The following is a 16,882-nucleotide window of genomic DNA, read 5'->3' on the forward strand; positions in this document are numbered from 1 at the left end:
ACTTTCCTTATGATCGTCAGAAGTACAAAAAGATCTGAACAAACGTGCCTCTCGTAATCCTCACAGCTTTCACTTTACCCAGCACTCTCTCCACCAGTTTGGATATCTTACATGGATTCTTCAAGATTGGTAATCCGATCAGCTGCTCCTCATGAGTAAACCGCAATCCTACAAGACAAGTAAATACATTCTCAGCACTGTATGCTACTGTGCTGCATTTTCCATTCTTTTGGACAATAGTCCACTTCTCCTTGACTCAACCACCATTATGTTCAAGCTCCACATCACTTTCCGTCATCCTCCAAAACTCCCACCTCTGACATGCACTGTCAACTGTGAGACCTTATGTAAAGAGGTGTGGTCCATTCTAAATCATGTCCAAACAATTGAATTGGCCACAGGTGGACTCCAATCAAGTTGTAGAGGCGGATATTCGAAGGAAATTGGATGCACCTGAGCTCAATTGTGTCACAGCAAGGGGGTGTGAATACTTGTTTTCACTTTGTCATTATGGGGTATTGTGTGCAGATGGGTGAGAAAACAGAAATCTATCCCATTGAATTCAGGCTGTAACACAACACAATGTGGATGAATACTTTTCTGAAGGCACTGTAGCTCTTTCAGGAGGATTTTTAAAGAGAGCTTTTCAGGGAGCTTTTATGCAGAGAGAGCTTCAGGTCATTTTACAGAATATTGGTTTGAAAAGGAAATGTGACTTCTGTCACGTACCAAATACCATGACCTAGCCTGCACTTCCTCTTGTACACAACCGAGGGGAAGAAATGGGAAAAGAAAACACAAGAACATTTAAAGGCGCCAATGTATTTTCCATTGTAGACTCCATTGTAGACTCCATTGTAGACTCTATTGTAGACTCCATTGTAGACTCTATATTGTGAAAAGGCCTCCCAATTAACTGTCAAAATAAAAGGGAGGGAATCTATCATATGAAACACACACTGCTCTGCAGTGAGCTGAGCTGAGCGATGAGGTCATGTTTCAGTGGCTGTGGCCCCTCCCTCCCTCCTTTTGCATCCTCTCATTTACAACAAGTGATCTTTCTCCTTCCCTTAGTGACCATCAAACAGAGACCTGTGCAGCAGGTGCAACCAGCAGACCCCACCCCTACACACACTGGGGAGAGTGTTGTTGGTTACAGGGGTAGATTGAGATTTAAGGTGCAGAGATTCATTTCCACAGGGCTGTTTATTGACTGCCTGCATTGCCTCCATCCTTTGGGAATTGTACTCAAGGGGAGAGAAAGGGGAGGATTGGAATGTTGTCAATCCGTTTCGCACAGAAGTAGAACGGGAAAAGGTAAACAAGGAGTCTGATACAGAAGGCAAAGGGAAAAGGTAACTAACAGAAAACATGAATACATTTTAGTCTTGGTCAGGGGGTTATTTGTGTGTTTTCCATAAATTGATCATATTTCTTAGGGTAGTTTATTATGCATAATTTAGTCTTTTGACATTTTCGTTTTTTTTGTGTTGAATATAAATATTGTATTGCACATACATATCTGTAACAATCAAAAAAAAAAAAAACGTAAATACCTATCTTTAATAACTTCTGTCTCAGAGAAAATTAATAGCCTACAAGGTCCACCCCCCTTTCTGTCAAAGATACCCACCAATCAGATCAGTTGCCCTAGTTTTCTCCTCATTTGTACATTTTACAGCAGACCCTCTATCCTCTATCTGAGGAGGGAAAGGGGGGATACAAATGAAAGGGTCTCAGGAGGACAGAGAGGGGTGGGAGAGCACTCTGGAGAGACAGATCATCAGCCGAGGGTCAAAGCTGGGGCGCAGACTGGACTCCCACAGGGAGTGTGTCCGCAAAGTTCAACTGATCCAAGGGGCGTGGGCCTTGACGGACACTCTTACCCAGTGCTGGCTCAGTCAGGATGGAGAACAATCCATGGATTCTAGGTTAGAGCATTCATCTCCCCATTCCCCAATCTGATGTAGCTCATTTAGCAAGAAAATTACCCCTACCATGTGTCATTCATGAATGTGTGCTCTGCTCTGTCTTTGCAGGATTTACCTGCTGGAGAAGGTCTTACCGTCTCTGGTCCCATGTGTCGGGCAGCTCCTTAGAGAGGCAGAGCGGAGGGGAGAGACTGAGGGAGAGGGAGAAGAAGGGGAAAGGAGGAGGCGTGAGGTTGAAGTGGGTTCATCTCCCTTCAGTCCCCTGCTTTATCTGGGCCATTGCTTGATAAGGTCCTCCTCTGCCCCCTCTCTTCATCCCCCTCTCTATTCCATCCCCCTCCCCTCTGACCGAGAAGAGGCAGAGGCAGCCCAGTACCGCCTGAGGCTGGAGCTCACTCTGCAACTGCTACATGCACCATGCAGCCGGTGGGATATATTCATCACCCCTGAGAGAGAGAGAGAGAGGGAGAGAGAGAGAGAGAGAGAGAGAGAGAGAGAAAATCACAGACACATGGGGCACAATACCAAGTGAAGGGGACGAAGAGAGAGGAGTGGGGAGAGGTGATTGTGTATAGAGTAATGACAGAATGATTGATGGCATCTCCCCCCAAACTGTATTGCTCCTCCTCCATCAGTGCAGGCTTGGTTAGGATGCTACTCTACCCTAAAGAAGAACCAAAGGCGAGAATCTATTCATATGCCTAAGTCTTATACCCCATTTCATTAAATTGGTAATTGTATTTTATAGAATAGCAATATGCTGGTGGAGATTGTTGATGGTGGAACATACAGTGTATCTGGGCCTCCATGTGCCTTTATCCTCATTCCTTGGCTCAATGATTTTCACAGCCCATGAGGCTGCTCTCACCCCACCAGAAGTACTGTAGTACCTATTTCTCTCATGTCTCAAATAATCTGGCACACCATTATTCAATAATAATAAATATTTACGGTACCCCTCATTTGGTTACGCTCTCTCTCACACACAGAAACAGAGAGAATGAACAATTGAAGACTGATGATTATACAACATTTTCATGAGTAAGCACTCTAAAGACCATAATGAAGCCCAGTGGTGGAAAAAGCACCCAATTTTCATACTTGAGCAAAAGTAAAGAAACCTTAAAAGAAAAGGACTCAAGAAAAAGTGAAAGTCACCCAGTAAAATACTACTTGAGTAAAAGTCTAAAAGTATTTGGTTTTAAATGTACTTAAGTATCAAAAGTAAAAATATAAATAATTAAAAATGTCTTATATTAGGCAAACCAGACTACACTATATATATTTTTTTTTTAATTGAAGGAGATCCAGGGTCACAGTTCAACACTCAGACAAAATTCACAAACAAAGCATGTGTCTTTAATGAGTCCTCCTGATCAGAGGCAGTAGGGATGACCAGGGATGTTCTCTTGATAAGTGCGTGAATTAGACCATTTTCCTGTCCTGCTAAGCATTCAAAATGTAACGAGTACTTTTGGGTGTCCGGGAAAATGCATGGAGTAAAAAGTACATCATTTTCTTTAGGAAGGTAAAAGTAAAAGTAAAAGTTGTCAAAAATATAAATAGTAAAGTACAGATACCCCCCAAAAACTACTTAAGTAGTATTTTAAAGTATTTTTACTTAAGTACTTTACACCACTGATGAAGGCAGTATCCTACTGTATCCTCCGTCAACAAGAAACCAAAATAAAATACACAGTATGTCATCAGTTCTATCAGTGGCAGAGCAATGGGTCACACTTTATTTGGATAGTCTGGATAGTCATACTATCAACAAACTATCTGTTGATAAGCAACTGCTTGCTAAGGTTATAGTTAGGGTTAGGTTTAGAATAAAGGTAAGGGTTAGGGTTAGGTTTAGAATAAAGGTAAGGGTTAAGGTTAGGTTTAGGGATAGGATAAGGGTTAAGGTTCGGGTTAGGGTTAGGTTTAGAATAAAGGTAAAGTTTAAGGTTTGGTTTAGGGATAGGATAAGGTTTAGGCTTACAATAAAGCTTAAGGTTAGGTTTAGGTTTAGGGATAGGATAAGGCTTAAGGTTAGGGTTAGGGTTAGAATAAAGGTAAGGGTTAAGGTTAGGTTTAGGGATAGGATAAGGGTTAAGGTTAGGGTTAGGGTTAGGTTTAGAATAAAGGTAAGGGTTAAGGTTTGGTTTAGGGATAGGATAAGGGTTAAGGTTAGGGTTAGGTTTAGGGATAGGATAAGGCTTAAGGTTAGGGTTAGGGTTAGGTTTAGAATAAATGTAAGGGTTAGGGTTAGGTTTAGAATAAAGGTAAGGGTTAAGGTTAGGTTTAGGGATAGGATAAGGGTTAAGGTTCGGGTTAGGGTTAGGTTTAGAATAAAGGTAAAGTTTAAGGTTTGGTTTAGGGATAGGATAAGGGTTAGGGTTAGGATAAGGCTTAAGGTTAGGTTTAGGTTTAGGGATAGGATAAGGCTTAAGGTTAGGGTTAGGGTTAGAATACAGGTAAGGGTTAAGGTTAGGTTTAGGGATAGGATAAGGGTTAAGGTTAGGGTTAGGTTTAGAATAAAGGTAAGGGTTAAGGTTTGGTTTAGGGATAGGATAAGGGTTAAGGTTAGGGTTAGGTTTAGGGATAGGATAAGGCTTAAGGTTAGGGTTAGGTTTAGAATAAATGTAAGGGTTAAGGTTTGGGTTAGGGTTAGTAGATAGTTAGTTTAAATGTTACTAATAGTCTGTAGAGCATCTACAGATGGACTATCCAAATAAATTGTTACCGAGCAATATTGTAGGAATTGAATGGATATCTGTTCAAAGTCCAGGGAAAAACATACCATTTTGCAAACGTCCTTATTTAACCCATGGTTAACCCTTCCCATTTGTCCTATATTGTCCCAGTTTTTCTGAGCTGAAGAGGCAGGTGGGGCAGTGCAGGGTGGAGCTGCAGAGGGGAGAGGAGATCCAGAGGCGTACCGTGGAGAGACGGAGGGAGTGTCTGGCACTACACTTCACTGACTGGAGGCTCCAAGCCGACCACACCCTCTCTCTGTACCTGGTAGGAACAGACCACACCCTCTCTCTGTACCTGGTAGGAACAGACCACACCCTCTCTCTGTACCTGGTAGGAACAGACCACACCCTCTCTCTGTACCTGGTAGGATCAGACCACACCCTCTCTCTGTACCTGGTAGGAACAGACCACACCCTCTCTCTGTACCTGGTAGGAACAGACAACACCCTCTCTCTGTACCTGGTAGGAACAGACCACACCCTCTCTCTGTACCTGGTAGGAACAGACAACACCCTCTCTCTGTACCTGGTAGGAACAGACCACACCCTCTCTCTGTACCTGGTAGGAACAGACCACACCCTCTCTCTGTACCTGGTAGGAACAGACCACACCCTCTCTCTGTATCTGGTAGGAACAGACAACACCCTCTCTCTGTACCTGGTAGGAACAGACCACACCCTCTCTCTGTACCTGGTAGGGACAGACCACACCCTCTCTCTGTACCTGGTAGGAACAGACCACACCCTCTCTCTGTACCTGGTAGGAACAGACCACACCCTCTCTCTGTACCTGGTAGGAACAGACCACACCCTCTCTCTGTACCTGGTAGGAACAGACCACACCCTCTCTCTGTACCTGGTAGGAGCAGACCACACCCTCTCTCTGTACCTGGTAGGAACAGACCACACTTATAAAGCAAGGAGGGGTTGACATATGAGGAATACAAAGAGCCTCAAGGTAGGGTGTTGTATGATGAGGTCCAGGAGTTTTTCCTGATCATAAAGGGTCCAGAGTTTTCCCGTAGTCAGGAAGACCTCCTGACCCTATTCATTGTGTATATCAGACCAGTACAGTACAGACTTGTACATTGCACCTCAGTGTTGATCTGAGCTAGCTATCTACCTCCGTATGGATTAGTGGATTGGAGAGAGTAAGAGAAAATGGGATTAGGATTAATGGTGGGGATAAATGCTTTGGGGGTTTAACGTCAAGACAGACAATAAGACTACAGAGAACCCAGCTTTTAATTAAAGCTGTTCTGTGTTTGGATCTGTGACAGGGACTGGGAGCAGGGCGGAACTCAAAGATGTACTGTACAAAAGGGAACAGAGGAGACAAGCAATATTTCTCTATGTTTTAATCCAATTCACTCAACTAACATCAAACAGCACGAAAAATATAAGTAAATCCATGTCATTTATATTTGTGAGGATCAATCCAATAGAATAAACCTTTTTGGTTCCAGGTAGAACCATTTTGGGTTCCATGTAGAACCCTTTACACGGGGGAAAAAAAGGTTATACCTGGAACCAACAAGGGTTCTTCCCAGGGTGCTCTCCTATAGGGACAGCCGAAGAACCCCTTTAGGTTCTAGATGGCACCGTTTTTTCTAAGAGTGTGTTTGACGTCTGTAAGCCCACTAACACATGGCTATGTTGCAGGTGCAGAATGCTCTACTCAGCTTCAAGGAACTCCTTCATTCCAAAAGTTCAGGTATGTTCTGGTCATGATGCAGTTTGTAGATGTTCAGGCATTAGGACCAGTGTACAGGTGTAGGATCTTCACCTTTTACTTTCAGTGGGCTAAATCAGGGCCACACAGAGTGATTCTTGGTAGTCTTAATCAAATCTACTTTGAAAACAAAAGTATACACCTCACACACATGGTTATGGGCTTACAAAAAAGAAGACCCCTTTACCATGTCAGATATAAAACTGTTTGAAAAAGACAGATGGGATTTTTATTTAAAATGTTTAAAAAATGTTATTAATGATAAAAATTATAAAAAATATGAATAACATTCCACTCATGAGGCCAAAGAGGGCGCTTTTGGTCATTGACTGCAAGAATGGGTTACTTTGACCAACGCTGTGGCAGCAATATACAATCCTGCAGCAACATGATTTTAACATATAGTCCATAATGTTGCTTGATCGGTGGATAAGCTATTAGCTAGCTAATATCACACGACATGAAAAGTGCAATACTGTTAATCTAACTGTGTGTTTGTGAGGGTTTTCAGGGAATTTATGTAAATCAGGAAGCTCATCTGCATATTCTCAGCAACAAAAGAGTGATGGAAATCAAGATCCTGCCTCTTTATTTAAGAGTGATCCTTTTTCAGATGATCAGTTGGCCTGGGACCTGAACACCAATGATTCTGGCACACCTGACTCACTACAGCAAGACCAATTTGTCCATGTGAGAAATGCTTTTTAATTTTTTTTAATCTTCCCCCTCGTTTGTGATTTCTATAGGCGGAGCAGTGCTCAGTATTTCTCTTCTGTTATTTTAATCTCTGTCTTTCTGTCCGTCCGTCCGTGTCCCAGTATGTGTCCCAGTATGTCTCGGGGCTCTCTGAGGAGCAGTTCCAGCTGTTTCTGGAACATCTCTCCCTGTGTAGCCGGGAACACGGCTGTGCTGAGAATTTGAGGCTGTGGACAGAGACGCTCTCTCAGGCCTTCTCCCACTGTGACTGTGCTAAGGTGACTGACTGCTCATCTGCTCATCTATCACTCCAGTGTTAATTTGATAAATTGTAATTACTTCGCTACTATGGCCTATTTATTGCCTTACCTCCTCACGCCATTTACACACACTGTATAAAGACTTTATTTTTTTCCTCCTATGTTATTGACTGTATGTTTGTTTATTCCATGTGTAACTCTGTGTTGTTGTTTGTGTCGCACTGCTTTGCTTTATCTTGGCCAGGTCACAGTTGTAAATTAGAACTTGTTCTCATCTAGCCTACCTGGTAAAATAAAGATGAAATTAAAAAATATATTTTTAAATAAAACTGACTGAACCATGTCTAACCACCTCCATTAACACACTTAAAAAAAAATTCCATTCCCCATTAGCTGCATAACGGATTGTAGTTTGTGATGAAATGATCGCAGAGAATCCCATCAGGATTAATGGAGGAAGTCATTTAACATAATAAAAGTGCTTTGAGATCTGATGAAAGAATCTATTTGTTGGTTTAGACTGGGTGTCTGGACAGACAGAGAGTGTTGGTCCTTCTGCTGAGTTTCTACCATGATCAGAATGAGAGCACACAGGAGTCCATGCATGATCCTAACCACTGTGAGTAAACATACACACACACACACACACACACACACACACACACACACACACACAATGATGGTCGCATAAGGCCTGCAGAGTAACAATCAGGAGTTAATGGTTCTGAACATCTACAAAACTCACCTGATATACTACAATGTAATGACGTTGTCCCAATATGTCCGTGTAGCTCTAGTCCATCTAGTGGACAAGTTGTGGTATTACTGACGTACTGCCTTCACGTTGAAAAGCGTGTGCTTACTGACAGAGGGGACATAGACATGTCATTGTTACCGTACTTCAGCTTGAATGTTCAAATCTAAGCTAGGAAAACAATACTCATTGGAGAATCAGTAGTCATCAACAACAACAACAATAACAGCAACAACCACAATTGCTCTACAGGGCCGTTACAGGGACACAACCACATGACTTGTGGTCTCCTTGGAAGCCCTGTAGCCATGGACACAGAGAAGACCTGTATGCCATGTGATGCTGGACAGGGGGACATGCCGCATTCATGCCATGAGATAAAGGGGGGAGAAGAGAGGAAGGGAGAGGGGAACAGGGTTACCCCCACGGAGAGCCTGGAGCTGGGGCACCAAACTGCCATAAACAGCCCAGAACCTCCAGAGGACCGGGGGAACATAGAAGAGGTCATGAAGGGGACAGGGTCAGACACCCCAGCACTGGACATAGAAGAGCTATGTGTTGTCATGGAGTCTGGTCCCCTACCTGAAGGTGAGTGTGTTGAATTCCTTGGTTGTTTACATTTGCATTTTAAAAGGAACTAACACATAATGTGAAAGAGAAACCTGCACATTGCTCTTGCTCGTATCACTTTAGTCAGAGCAAGAGGCTTACCTGTAAGCTTGAATAAATAATGTGATACGAGCAAGACCAGTGTTCGGGCTTCTCTTTTGTTTGAGGTGTACATTTGACAAGACACAGAGCATAAGACTACAACGGAGACTTTAGATACAGTTCGAGAAACAAAAAGCTCTGAAATAATGTCCTAACAGAAGCAGAGGATCCTGGGTCACGCTGGACCATGTGTGCCTATGACAGTCAGACGGTGAGCCGAGGGCAGTTCCTGCAGCTTGTGCTCAGCTTCCTGGGCAGAGCATCCAGTGGCGCTATGGTGGACAGCCTGGCTGAACACATCACTGCTGGCTACAGAGAGAAAGAGAGCGAGAGACTGCGCCGGCTGCAGCAGGTGATAAGAGATTTAAGAGAGACGAGAGGAGACGGTGAAGGAGCTGTCTGTGGCCCGTAGAAATGGAATGACTAGTGTGCTGTACTGTGCTGTGCAAAAGCCGTGGTCTGAAGGTCTATCCCCGGTCTTCTATTTCTATCCTGTAAACTGTGCCCAACTGTGTGCTTAGGCCTTATGGGCTGTGTCGAATTAAAATAATGAAGGCTACTATGTTGTCTTTAGTGTAACCAGCAGAAAGAAGAAGACAGGAGGTCAAAGGAGGTGTCGTCTCTTTTCCTCTCCTGGGACAGCGAGGGCAGAGGAGCTGTGGACAGAGAGGAGGTGGAGCGAGAGCTAAGTCTGTACAAGGATGGAGCAGAGGAAGGGGCCTTACAGAGAGGTCAGAGGTCACAGGGACTTGGCTGTGGGGGCTAACCAACATAGTAGACCCACCCGCAAGCAAAACCGGCTGAAATGACGTCATTACAACCACATTACAATGAGAACTACCGCTAATCGGCTTGTAATGTTAATCTGCTGTCCCCACAGCTAGTCTCTCTTAAAGTAGTTGCTGTGCTATGGGTGATGATTAAGTCCACCACCTGTGTGTGCTGTGAAGACGTTAGCTGTCCATTTCGTACAACCTTAACCACACAATCTCTCTTACCCCCCCCCCCCGCCCTGTTCAAGCCTGGCAGCATGGTGATCCACCTCTCTCCAGCTGCTCTGTCCTCTCTCTAGGACAATTCCAGACCTTACTGAGGGCTTTCCTGGTGGAGCTGCCTCCAGAGGAGGGCTCAGGGGTCTGGGCCTTCCAGGAGCTCCTGGTCTACCTGCAGGAGCGGGCAGCCCTGCGAGGGGGCAAGGACAGGGGTAGAGGGGCTACCAGGCAGGCCTGGCTGCAGGAGATTGGGAGAGCAGCCCAAAGAGGTGCAGCCCAGATGGAGCCTGTTTATGGGTCTGTGTTTAGCGCCGTGCTCAGAGTGAGTCTGACACGTGTAGAATAGTGGAACAACACCTTACATTTCAGACATGACAACATTACTGTAGTTTCACTTTAACCAAATGGCTGGTCAGTAGCTTACAGAAGCATAAAACAATAGTCAACAGTCGGAAATAGGTACTATTGAATAATTATTGTATAATATGTATACCGCTTAAAATAAGTTGCTTCGGTGATTTGTGGTTCTATAGAGATCATCTTTTTATCCTTTTGGTCATAAGCATGCCGTTGAACCCTTTTTGGTTCTATATTGCTTCATTTCTTCTTAGACTCTTATGGTGAATGTGGATTTGTTCGAAGACAGTTTGTGTAGTTTGTCCAGCTGATCACAGTATAGCACTTTGTTACTGTAAAGCATTTTGTGGCAACTGCTGACCTAAAAATAGGCTTTATGAAATCAATGTGATTTGAAGCCACGCTTGTCTGTGTGTGGCAGGATGCAGAGGTGAATGCGGAGGGGAAGCTGTTGAGTGTCTCTGTAGCCCTGCTGGAGGAAGGGGGCTCTAGGCTGCGTTACGTGGCCTGTACTACTGAGGATGCCCGTCTGGTCCTCAACAAGATGCTCCAGCCACACCAGGCCCCTGTCAGGTCAGTGTCAGGAGATAGCTCTGCCCTTGTTAGTGACACGTCAATCAATCAACCAATCAATCACACAATCAGTCGATCAATTTAGCCTTTAGTGTAACCGTCTTACCCATAGCAACATGTCAGCGAGCGGCAGCTCGCGTCTATGTTATTTGTTGGACTAGTCGTTTTGGCCTTTAAACCATCCCCTCTAACCCTGTTGTCCCTCTATGCTCTCCCTCCCTCCCTCCCTCCCTCACTAACACCATTTCAGTTTCAACTATAGGCAGATCTGAAGTGCTACCGTTTCTTATGGTATTTGGGAGCACAGGAAATTCTTTCAGAGCCTTGTTGCCCGTTATTGTAGCTATCTTCTCTCTCTCCCATTATAGGATCTCTGACTGTCTCTTTTACTGTTGCTCCCTGCTGTAGTTTCTCAGCCATAGAGAGCTGTAGTCCAGTGCACGTGCCCAGAGTGGGAGCTCACGGAGGGGTCTACCTTTTCGACGAGTCTCGAGCCTCTTCACAGTGTTATGGCTCGTTTATCGCCATTCCCATATTGGACCCCCGAGAGCAGGGACGAGCTATTGGGGTGCTGGGTCTCGACACACTCCGAGATTCAAACGACACACACCTGTTCTCACGCCATGAGATAGACTTCTACCAGGTGAGAGGAATGGCTGCTCCCAGATCTGTTTGTGCTGTCTTACCAACTTACCAGCATTTGGCTGACAATGACCATAGGAGTTAGCAAGATAGCCCAAACAGATCTGGGACCTGGCTAGAATGGCTGTATTGTGCAGTGTAAAACCCAGGGCGATACTTCTATAACGCTCAAGGAGTATTCAAAAAAAGTAAGTATCCTAAAAACACCATTCATTAGCTTTGACTCAGTATTAATATCCTATTTTTGCCCAGGGCGTGAGCAGTGAATTCAGCAGAGCTCTCCAGCATGTGGTGACTCGCTGCAGCATACTGCACATTGTGGAGAGCGCCTCACTCTGGCTACACAGCAGAGTCTCTGCCGTTCACAGTATCACCACCTATCTGATGGAGCCTTCAGACGGACAGGTAACTGAAGAGAAGGCGGTGACATCAATCCTCTGTAGGCTACGTTCTGTACACAGCACTCGTACACCAAATAAACCAATTAAACAGATATCTCAACGCAGCATTCGCTTAGCCACGCGCCCTAACCATTCAAATTCAGCTACACAGAGGTTTCCGAACAAGATATCAAACCAACTTTAAGTCGGCTAATGAGCACCCTTTGCAGGGCAGTGACTGCTCTCTGAAGAAGATGATGGTGATGGAGGGAGGTTCTCGTCGCTCCCATTGGCTCTCCCCTCCTCCTTCCTTACGGCGCTCAGATCACATCCCCAGGTAAATCATTGGACCTGTTTTAATCTGCAATGTATGGCTTTGCTAGTACTGCAATGCAATGTCCAACCTACTCTAATGACACATTGATCTACCAGCCTATGACAGTCTATGGAACTGCTGTGCTATTTATCCTCCAGAGTCCACATGAGGTTCTAGCCTGATCCTAGATCTGTTCCTGCTGCGTATACCAAACAAGACAATGACCATAGGAGTTGGCAAGACAGCCCAAACAGATCTGGGACCAGGCTAATGTAGATCCACCCTCTGTTCCAGAGACTACCTGTTCCAGTGCTGTGACACCTCCCAGGCTGGGCACTATGTCGCATTTGGGGCGTACAGACTGGTGCTCCCTGTGAGGGACTCAGCTGGGTGGGCCCTGGGGGTGGTGGACATGGAGTTAGAAACCCTCTCATCGGGCCACCAGAGGGGGCTGCAGCCCCACGAGCGCCGGGACCTGTCGTCTGCAGGGAAGGCACTGCAGGCTGCCTGCGTTCAGCTGCACAGAGAAAGCACTGGGCCGAGCAGGCAACACACACAGCTGGGTGAGAGGCATGGTGTTAGGGAACGGGGAAAGCTAAGAGGCCAAACCAGATTATAATAGGACCATACTGATTATTATTGGTTCTAAGTCATACATACAGTGCATATTACATACGGTTCTGCAGTTTTCCATGTAACCAATTGCCATTCGCAAAATCCACAAAAGTTTAATGACCAAGACATGCCAAGAAATTGGCATATTAATCTAAGACAATATTTCTCTTCTACAGAGGCGAAGGCCCTGGGAGGGGAGCGGCGGGCGTCCATCTTGTTCCTATGTTTCATGCTGGAGCACCTGCGCGTTCGCTGTGTGTCCGGATTGGACCAATTAATTGTAGCGGCGCTCCAGAGCTCCCAGGATGCATCTCACCACTTCCATGTCAGTCAAGTCGTGAAGGCGGTGCTTCTACTGCTGTACCCTGAGAGGGAGGGTTCTGTCCATACAGACAATTGGGACCAAATGAAGATGGTGAGAATTTCACTAGGTTTGAATGCAAGCTTGTCTCTATTTGCATAATGGAAGACAATGGTCCTATTCCGAGAGCATACATTTTCCTTAATCGCAGATCACCAGCGGAGCAGACTGACTGATCTAAAAATAATAATGAGTAGTTATTTATCATGAAAGGGGATTTGGAGATCAGTCAGTTTGCAGTAGCCGACTGCAATGTAATTGATCTCAAACATGACCAATGTGTTTTTAGTAGGCCTACTTGATACATTATGAGGATATGTATCTCTTTTGACTTCCACTTACCTTTGACCTTTCACATCAGATGCTGAGCACTGACCTGGGCTACAGGCTGGCCAGGTTTGAACCCTTAGCCAGGGCAGTGACAGTGGACAGGGAGCTGGTCCACAGCTGTATAGCAGGTATGCCTATGGAAATGAATCCACCTCTGACAGACACACTCCGGGGTGAAGTTTCCCATAGATACAAATCTAGGATCAGCTTCCCCTACCCTGATACTAGCATTAACCATCACTGGGGGAAATTCAAAACAGACCCCAGATCAGCATCTAGAGGCAACTTCACCGGTTCACCCTACACCTGCAGCCTCGTCTCATAGACCAGACATAACATAGTAAATGAAAATCCAGGACACTCAAATTAGTTTGATATGTTACTTTTGGTATGGTTATATAAGAGGGTGATCAGTCAGGGTTGCTTGTTCACATCTCATCACTGACAACTTTAGCATTTTAGCTCATTAGCAACTTTGCAACTACTCACTACTTTTTAACTACTTTGCATCTACTTAGCATGTTAGCCAACCCTTCCCCTAACGCCTAACCTTAACCCTAACCTGACTCCTAACCCTAACGTTAACCCCTAACCCCAAGCCTAGCTAACGTTAGCGTTAGCCACCTAGCTAACGTTAGCCACAACATTAGCAAATCGTAACATATCATTCAAATTGTAATATGGAACACATAATATGAATTGTAATTCGTAACATATCATACAAAATGGATGACGGACATCTCCAAATGAATACATACCATACCAAACGCAACATATCATAATAATTTGAGTTATGTCTACCCCTGAGTCCAGGTTGACACCTGAAAGACCTGTAACATAAACAAAACCAGTGTCATGCCCTGGCCATAGAGATGCTTTTATTCTCTATTTTGGTTAGGCCAGGGTGTGACTAAGGTGGGCATTCTAGTTTCTTTATTTCTATGTTTTCTGTTTCTATGTTTTGGCCGGGTATGGTTCTCAATCAGGGACAGCTGTCTATCGTTGTCTCTGATTGGGAATCATACTTAGGCAGCCTGTTTTGCCACCTTAGTTGTGGGTAGGTGTCTTTGTTAGTGGCCTGTATAGCCAAAGTAAGCTTCACGGTCGTTTTCCTTATTCTTTGTTTTGTTGGTGACATTTGTAAATAAAAATAAATGTACGCTCACCATGCTGCACCTTGGTCCGGTCATTTCCACCCTGACGATGGTCGTGACAGACCTACCCACCACAAACGGACCAAGCAACAAGGCCAGGAGGAGGAGCGTTTTCTGGAGAAATGGACATGGGAGGAGATCATGGAAGGCAAGGGACCCTGGGCAACGGCTGGAGAGTATCGGCGTCCAAGGGAGGAGATCGAGGCGGCGAAAGCAGAGCGGCGACAATACGAGGAGTTGGCACAGCGGAGCAGGCACGAGGAGGGGCACATGAGGAGATTGGCTGAGTCAGGTTGGAGACCTGAGCCAACTCCTCGTGCTTACCGTAGGGAGCGTGGTACCGTTCAGGCACCGTGTTATGCGGTGGAGCGCACGGTGTCTCCAGTGGGCGTTCACAGCCCGGGGCGCTACATTCCAGCTCCCCTCATTGGACGGGCTAAAGTAAGCATCCAGTCAGGACGGATGGTGCCGGCTCAGCGCGCCTGGCCTCCAGTGCGTCTCTTCGGCCCAGGATATCCTGCGCCAGCTCTGCGCACTGTGTCTCCGGTGTGTCTGCACAGCCCAGTGCGTCCTGTGCCAGCGCCCCGCATTTGCCGGGCGAAGGTAACCATCCAGCCAGGACGGGTTGTGCAGGCTCTACGCTCGAGACCTCCAGTGCGCCTCCACGGCCCAGTGTATCCGGTGCCTACGCTAAGAACCAAGCCTCCAGTATGTCTCACCAGCCTGGAGAGTAATGTGCCTGCTCCCAGAACCAGGCCTCCTGTATGTCTCCCCTGCCTGGTAAGCCCTGTGGCAGCTCCACGCACCAGGCTGCCTATACGTCTCCTCACTCCAGTGATGATCCATGGCACGAAGCCTCCAGTGATGATCCATGGCACGAAGCCTCCAGTGACGATCCATGGCACGAAGCCTCCAGTGACGATCCATGGCACGAAGCCTCCAGTGATGATCCATGGCACGAAGCCTCCAGTGATGATCCATGGCACGAAGCCTCCGGTGATGATCCATGGCACGAAGCCTCCGGTGATGATCCATGGCACGAAGCCTCCAGTGAGGATCCATGGCACGAAGCCTGCAGCGAGGGTCCCCAATATGAGGCCTGCAGCGAGGGTCCCCAGTCCGGGGCCTGCAGCGAGGGTCCCTAGTCCAGAGGTGCCACCAAAGTGGGGGGAGCCAGAGGTGGAGCGGGATCTGCGTCCCGCACCGGAGCCGCCACCGAAGTAGATGCCCACCCGGACCCTCCCCTATAGAGTCAGGTTTTGCGGCCGGAGTCCGCACCTTTGGGGGGGTACAGTCACGCCCTGGCCATAGAAAGGCTTTTATTCTCTATTTTGGATAGGCCGGGTTGTAACTAGGGTGGGCATTCTAGTTTCTTTATTTCTATGTTTTCTGTTTCTATGTTTTGGCCGGGTATGGTTCTCAACCAGGGACAGCTGTCTATCGTTGTCTCTGATTTGGGAATCATACTTAGGCAGCCTGTTTTGCCACCTTAGTTGAATAAAGGTGAAATAAAAATAAAATAAATAAAATTGAAGGGGAATGTGTCTGTGTTGTATCCAATCCATGCATTGTATCCACAAAGTGGAGGGCTTTTAAGTGATATTTAAAGCTGGTTCTTCTTCGGTTTCAGGAGTTGAAAGGAGGGAGTTGGGGCAACATGGATCATTACCACTGGAGGACCTGTATGACTGGGTATCCATCTGTTTGTCTATATGTTCCTACTAGATTCAAGTTTGAAAGTTTATTCACCACGTACACAGGATACAACAGGCATAAAACAGAACAGTGAAATTCTTTCCTTGAGAGGTCTTTCCCAACAATGCAGAGATGATATAGATAACAGAACATTAAAAAAAAAATCAGTTTTTGATTTGTTAAAAAAATGTGAAATATCCAATAAATGTCGTTCCACTTCATGATTGTGTCCCACTTGTTGTTGATTCTTCACAAAAAAATACAGTTTTATATCTTTATGTTTGAAGCCTGAAATGTGGCAAAAGGTCGCAAAGTTCAAGGGGGCGAATACTTTCGCAAGGCACTGTATGTAAGGTCCCTCAGTCAAGCAGTTAATTTCAAACACAGATTCAACCATAAAGACAAGGAGGTTTTCCAATGCGTTTCAAAGAAGGGCACCTATTGGTAGATGGGTAAAAAAAAAAAGAAGCAGACATTGAATATTCCTTTGAGCATGGTGAAGTTATCAATTACACTTTGGATGGTGTATCAATATACCCAGTCACTATAAAGATACAGGCGTCCTTTTTAACTCAGTTGCTGGAGAGGAAGGAAACCGCTCAGTGATTTCCCAATGAGACGAATGGTGAATGGGTGTAC

The 16,882-nt window shown here is 45.6% G+C and overlaps 2 protein-coding genes across 2 annotated transcripts; both read left to right on the top strand.

The window, feature by feature from the left end:
* Positions 1-1,083: 1,083 nt before the first annotated feature.
* On the top strand, positions 1,084-9,792 carry LOC115137642 (EF-hand calcium-binding domain-containing protein 5-like). Its single transcript, XM_029673966.2, has 11 exons — positions 1,084-1,355; positions 1,682-1,931; positions 2,040-2,357; positions 4,784-4,940; positions 6,338-6,389; positions 7,021-7,097; positions 7,226-7,381; positions 7,883-7,982; positions 8,370-8,705; positions 8,987-9,180; positions 9,403-9,792. Exons 2-11 carry the CDS (start codon positions 1,726-1,728, stop codon positions 9,592-9,594), a joined length of 1,788 nt encoding a protein of 595 aa, XP_029529826.1. The 5' UTR covers positions 1,084-1,355; positions 1,682-1,725; the 3' UTR covers positions 9,595-9,792.
* On the top strand, positions 9,738-16,452 carry LOC115137812 (EF-hand calcium-binding domain-containing protein 5-like). The gene is made up of 10 exons (XM_029674123.2): positions 9,738-9,741; positions 9,850-10,142; positions 10,599-10,750; positions 11,159-11,393; positions 11,645-11,797; positions 12,003-12,109; positions 12,383-12,651; positions 12,880-13,118; positions 13,426-13,522; positions 16,179-16,452. Exons 1-10 carry the CDS (start codon positions 9,738-9,740, stop codon positions 16,271-16,273), a joined length of 1,644 nt encoding a protein of 547 aa, XP_029529983.1. The 3' UTR covers positions 16,274-16,452.
* The last annotated feature ends 430 nt before the right edge of the window (positions 16,453-16,882 follow it).

The sequence above is a fragment of the Oncorhynchus nerka genome, linkage group LG11 (assembly GCF_034236695.1).
Source record: "Oncorhynchus nerka isolate Pitt River linkage group LG11, Oner_Uvic_2.0, whole genome shotgun sequence".
Taxonomy (NCBI): Eukaryota; Metazoa; Chordata; class Actinopteri; order Salmoniformes; family Salmonidae; genus Oncorhynchus; species Oncorhynchus nerka.

Coding starts and splice junctions, on each gene's coding strand:
- LOC115137812 (XM_029674123.2), top strand. Junction 10,143..10,598: donor TGTTTAGCGCCGTGCTCAGA/GTGAGTCTGACA, acceptor TGTGTGTGGCAG/GATGCAGAGGTGAATGCGGA. Junction 13,523..16,178: donor GGTCCACAGCTGTATAGCAG/GTATGCCTATGG, acceptor CTTCGGTTTCAG/GAGTTGAAAGGAGGGAGTTG.
- LOC115137642 (XM_029673966.2), top strand. CDS start 1,726: ATGAAAGGGTCTCAGGAGGACAGAGAGGGGTGGGAGAGCACTCTGGAG. Junction 4,941..6,337: donor ACACCCTCTCTCTGTACCTG/GTAGGAACAGAC, acceptor GCTATGTTGCAG/GTGCAGAATGCTCTACTCAG. Junction 9,181..9,402: donor GACTGCGCCGGCTGCAGCAG/GTGATAAGAGAT, acceptor TGTTGTCTTTAG/TGTAACCAGCAGAAAGAAGA.